Source organism: Arachis hypogaea, chromosome 13 (assembly GCF_003086295.3).
Source record: "Arachis hypogaea cultivar Tifrunner chromosome 13, arahy.Tifrunner.gnm2.J5K5, whole genome shotgun sequence".
NCBI lineage: Eukaryota > Viridiplantae > Streptophyta > Magnoliopsida > Fabales > Fabaceae > Arachis > Arachis hypogaea.
The window spans coordinates 137,134,863-137,141,080 of record NC_092048.1 but is presented as its reverse complement, the minus strand read 5'-3'; the positions used below and the strand labels follow the sequence as shown (position 1 = coordinate 137,141,080).

The following is a 6,218-nucleotide window of genomic DNA, read 5'->3' as shown; positions in this document are numbered from 1 at the left end:
TTACTTGTATTAGTTGCGATTTTCTTCAGACTTCAGAGATGATAGTGAAAGATAACATTAAGCTGACGATCAACTTGAATTTATGTTAATTAATTATGAATAAAAAATTGATAATTAATCATATTGGTGGGAGATTATTGGAGAGTTAGTAGCTAGCTTTTAGATTTGATGAGAATAGGTAGCTAGAAATGTAAAAGTTAGGATACTAAATAAACTCTTCTCTTCTATTCCACAAACCATTTTTACTATCCAAATCAAATCAAAGACTATCCCTTCTTCAGTTGATGAAGGAATCAGCTTTTTTCATATAATGAATCTGTATACAATATCTATTAGAAGCATTCACATGCTAGGTGTGTATTAAAAATTTTAACTATTAAATTAATTATTAATATATAATATATTAAAATATAAAATATACATTAAAAATAAACTAAAAACAGTACGACACATATATTTATACAAAAATAATAACGACTAATTTTTAGTATGCACATAATATTTTTAAATATCGATATATGAATAATGTTTAACCAATAAATCCAATATATTATAATAAATTTATTATTTTAGGAATTTGCAATATAATTTAATTTAATTATCCTCACACGCATCCATTACTTTGGAAAAACAATAAATATGAGATTGATTTATTGTTAAGTAAAATAAAATAAAAATTAGTATAAACTGTTTTAATAAAATTATTGTTAAGTACAAGCAGAATCTGAATTGATTAAAAAATAGGAGTGCATATATAAATTTGAGATTGGGAAGCAATATTTTTGAGCTTATATTATGTTCTGCAAATTTTCTTTATTCTTGATCAGAAGATACCATCTTTTAACGGCAATGTTTTTATAATCACAGCGTACGTGAAATTGACGGAAACAGACTATTGGATACAAACAGAAAATCATTAAGGTTCATCACCAAATACAGTTACATTCATCAGAATGTGGGGTCTAAGCTATAAATATATTATTATTTCAAAACACACAGACATACTCAACCACCCATCTACACTCAGTTTCTATTCTATGTTAAGATCCATTTTTAATGATATTCTTCGCTAGAAAGAACCATATATTGTACCATTATAATACATAGTAGCAATATTGTTGCTAGCTAGGTGCATATAGCAATTTTAATATTTTGGAAGGTTTAGCAAGCAACCATAGATGATGATGATCATGATAATAATATATCATGGTTTTAACTTTTAAGCTTATGCTGTTTTTTTTTTTTTTTTGAAACGTCCATAATTACAACAATTATAATCATCACTTTAACCGCAATTTAAAAACTTGTATATATATATGCAACATCCGGATAATAATTAGGATTTAGTTATTATGTGTTGGTCTTAAGATATGTTAAGTTTAAAATTGTAATGCATTTACGATATATTAATACACTATGTGTTAATGTGTTTATTGATTTATTTTTTATTTATTAAATATGGGTAAAAATAATAAAAATAAAATTAATTAGTTAAAATGACAAATAAACTTATATCTAAATTAAAAGATTTTGAGTTTAAATTTTGAAAATAATACAAAATTATTTTTTATACCATTTTTTCATATTTTATTATATATAATATATTTTAAAATATATTAGAATCAATTAGTATTTATTAAAATTAAATTATTTAATATATCTGAATATTTATTATAAAATATTATATCTTTATTATTTCGATTCTCTTAATACTTATAAATATTCTTCTATATTATATCATTCTACATAACTTGAATACACACAAATATTTTTCTATTATTTTTTCTTATTTTTTTAACATGTTAGAATATATTAGAATTAATTAGTATTCATTATAATTATTTAATATATTTATTGAATATTTATTATAAGATATTAAGTCTTTATTATTTCAATTTTTTAGCATCTATAAATAGGCTTTTATATTATATTATTTTATTATACAACTTGAATAGACACAAATTCTTTTTTTATTACTCTCTCTTATCCATGGACGGATCCAGAAATTTTAATATGAAATGGCTGAATTTTAGATAATTTTTTTTCATTCCATGAAAATAATTAATATATAGTTATTAGAGTTAGTTTTTTAAAAAAATTACCAAAATATATGTATAATTAAATTTTTTTTCACAATTTTATGTTTAATATGATAGCTACATAAAAAATATAACAATATCAATAATACATTATAAAATTATAAAATACCAATAAATTATAGCGTGTTTAGTTAAAAATTATCACATATCTTGTTAAATAAAATTAATTCTTTCAAAAATATTAAAAAATTTAAAAATAATTATAAATTATTAATTATTTGAAAGACAAAATATCTTTATAGAATACAAGATATAGGATATCTTTATAAATTTTTTTTAATAATATAAATTTAAAAGAAAAATAAATATTTTTTACAAGAAAAAAATATCTAAAATACATAATGTGATTACTAAAATATAAGTACGTAAGTCATTATTATAATAATATAAATATTAAATATGTTAATATAAACAAATAAATGATTTTTTTAAAAATAAATATAAAAATTATTATATAAAAACAAATTTAAAAAATACAAAGACTTAAAAATATAATATTAAATTGGTTAAATAAAAAATATTAATAAATTAAATAATCAAGACATAAATTTATTACATAACAAAAATTAATACATATAAAACTATTAAATTACATTTTATTTTTTATTTTTTAAACACATATTTTAAATATAAATATAATTTTTTAAAATATTAGAAAAATTGAGGCTATTACTCACCTTTTCTAGGTCCCTCCCTGCTCTTATCCTTTCTAACTTGCTATAAATTTATTATTAATAAGTTTAAGATATGCCTTTGACATATATTAGCTAAACTGGAGCTAGGGAAGTTCGTATACATCTGATTCAATGTTCAATATATAAATGTCATAGCAGTGCATGCACCGAACTACCGAAGTTTGTGGAATTGTCGCAGCTTGTTACTGCCGTGGGTTTTTTCTTTTTGGGTCTGGGTCACTGGTGCATTTATGTGGATATAAAATTGAATATGAATTACTTCTTCTCTTTTTGGGCCAGCGAATATGAATTACTTCCAGCACTTCCTTAAACAATGCTGTATAGCTATAACCGATGCGAAAGCCCAATGGGCCTCTACACTTAAGTAAACACCTTATAAGTTTGTAGACCCGACAAAAACATTATCAAGTTTAATTGAACCCACCGTTAATCGCTCACCTTAATTCTTGCTGCAACTTTTTAAAAAAGAAATATTTGATAAATTTTTTAATTTTGGATGTTAGAAACTAATAATTTTCTAATTTATTTATAAAAATATATATAAGTAATTATAATCACATTAGTTATTTTATATTATATGACTTATATAAGTAATCTCATTTATTATTATAAATACTAAATGAAATAAGTTATTAAATAAAATCAAATATATTATTTCTTTGGGTCTTCAAAATTTAATCAAGTCTAATAGTCAGGTATAAATAGGGGTCAAATTTTTTATTTTTAGTGTACTAAAATTACTTTGCAACCTTATCCTATTAAAAAATTGCTATTCAGCCTAAAATAAATATTAAATAGATTTTAATTGAGTAAGAGTAAGAACTATAAGGATCAAACTCTTTTCGTCGTGCTAAAAAATTTAAGTATATTTCCGTTCTTATATAATTTTTTAATGATTTAACGTAAATAATATTGCGGATGAAAAATTAAAAAAATTTAACATTAGATACTCCTAAATGCGTACATTTGAGAAAAAATTATCAATACACTATTGATTAATAAATTTATTACAAAAATATTATTTTTAAATTATATATTCACGTGTTATTTTTTTAATTGTTAATTGTAAATTTTTTAAATCAAATCAGTATCAAATCAATAAAATTATAGAGAGATCTTGAAGTTTAATTCGAATTCAATTAGTATATATTAAAATATATATATTTTAAAGTTATGAATGAGATTTGAATCTGCCACTTTCAGGTAAGTATAAAAAGACTATATCATTTGAGTTACACTACATTGGTTATTATAATAATAATAATAATAATAAAAAAAAATAATCCTCTATTGTGGTGCAGAAGGGCAAAGTCCAAAAGTAAGGGGCATGGCAACTTTGGCGCACTTGAGAATGAGATTATTTTCCGCGAAAGCACGCAAGAAATCAGTCTTTCCCCTTCTCTGTTCCTCACTTCCACACATGGGTGCTTCTGGAAACAACCTTCTCCAAGTTCTCTTCAGGAACTTCGATGTTCTTGCTCTGTATCTCTCTGCTTCTCTTCCTCTTCATTATTTCTTAACCAATACTCTTATTTTTATTTTAATTATTATGTTTGGCATTTTTGTGCAGCCCCTTCGTCACCCTTGTTTACCCCTTGTAAGTTTTCTCCTTTTCTTCTTTCACCAATCTATATTATTATTTATCATCTTATTTTTCCTGTTTTTGCCTTAGACATGCTTCCATTAGGGCCATAGAGACAAGGTCTCATACTCATTATCAACAATGGCTTACCTACTGGGTTCTTTACTCTTTGATGACCCTCTTTGAGATCACATTTGCCAAAGTTCTTCAACTGTAAGCTCCCTCCTTAATTAATTAATCAACTAATTCATTATTGCCATATAATCTTCTAGAATTTCTTATTTATAAAACCATATGGTAATGTCAGGCTTCCCATTTGGCCGTATGCTAAGTTGATATTCAGTTGCTGGTTGGTTCTGCCTCAGTTCAACGGCGCAGCAACTGTTTATGGAAATTACATAAGGCCCTTCTACATGAACCCGCAAATCCGAGTCCCTCAAGCTTCTCAAATGTGGTATTTCCCGCGCAAGAACAACATATTCAACCAACCAGATGATGTTCTAACCGCTGCTCAGAGATACATGAATCAGCATGGTACAGAAGCATTTCAAAGACTTATAACCAAGGTAATTCATATTATTTTGAGAGTAATAGAAATTAGAAATTAAGAGAATGAAACTAGAAATCTTAACCATTGTAACTCTTACGGATCCTATATGCTTGTATACTTGTAAGTGAAATTATCACCATCACATTTTCTACAATGACTTTTGCCACTGCTATGTTTATCCATGAGTTCTCCAAATATAATTTAACCTTGGAACAACATTTTAGTCATAAATATATTAACATTATTTGCCTTGTTTGTTATGCAGAATGAGAGAGTAGCCAGAGCAAGGAGGAACCGAAACCATGTGATCTATGATGATGACTACAAGTATTGATTAAACTCTGTTAATGTTTCACTCTCCTATTGTTAATATTATTTCTACGTACCAACTATTGTACTAGATTATATATAATAACCCTTGTCATGAGTCTCAAGTTTCTTCGTGCAATTACTTGGCCTAAAAAGTATTGCAAAGGGATGGAGAAAAGGTAACGAAAAATTATTTTATCGATTCAAGTTTTCTATTACATAAAAGTTGACACGACTAAATAATAATTTTGAACAAAATTAATGAGATTTATCTTTTTTTTTTTTTAAATAAGTATTCCCAAATATATACAGTGTGTTAAAATATATTCGTCCAATAAATTCTCAAGAATAAATAGATACATAATAAATCGAATTAAGTTGATTAGATTTACGAAGAGATTTAGCCTAGATCTCAAAAACGACGATGCAATGTTTCTCTATTTTAGTAAATCAAATTGGTCTAATTCGATTTATTTGGATGCATATTAAATTGAATTGGACTAATTCAATTTACATGTAAATATTTAAATCGAATTTGTTTAATTCAATTTATATAAATATATTTAGGATAAACATGTAATCAGTTTGACGTCTGTGTAAAATTGTTTTCCAATCAATTTATTAGTATAAATTACCATAAAAACATCAACAAATTCTTTTTATTCTTTTACTTAAATGTGGTATCTAAAATGAAAAAAAATTGGTAAAATAAAAAAATATTAGGCGTCTAAACATTTTTTAATCAAGCTTTTAACTAAGTGCGTGTGCTTTTTCTCTTTTGTATATATGCGACTGTTGTTGTCATCGCCACAGCTATCTTATTGTTGTTGTTTAATTTTTTCTTCTCTTTTTTTTATCATTCCCTTTTGTTATTATTATCATCGTCTTTGCCGTCTTTATCTTCTTCTTTTATTATAAACGTTAAGAAAACTAGAGTATAGAAATTTTGATGCGTAATACACAAATTTTAGTATACAACACAA

General features: G+C 24.7%; 1 protein-coding gene across 1 annotated transcript; it reads left to right on the top strand.

Moving 5' to 3' along the window:
- Nucleotides 1-4,088: 4,088 nt before the first annotated feature.
- LOC112771544 (HVA22-like protein c) lies at nucleotides 4,089-5,374 on the top strand. Its single transcript, XM_025816316.2, has 5 exons — nucleotides 4,089-4,276; nucleotides 4,365-4,391; nucleotides 4,467-4,589; nucleotides 4,684-4,942; nucleotides 5,192-5,374. Exons 1-5 carry the CDS (start codon nucleotides 4,122-4,124, stop codon nucleotides 5,258-5,260), a joined length of 633 nt encoding a protein of 210 aa, XP_025672101.1. The 5' UTR covers nucleotides 4,089-4,121; the 3' UTR covers nucleotides 5,261-5,374.
- The last annotated feature ends 844 nt before the right edge of the window (nucleotides 5,375-6,218 follow it).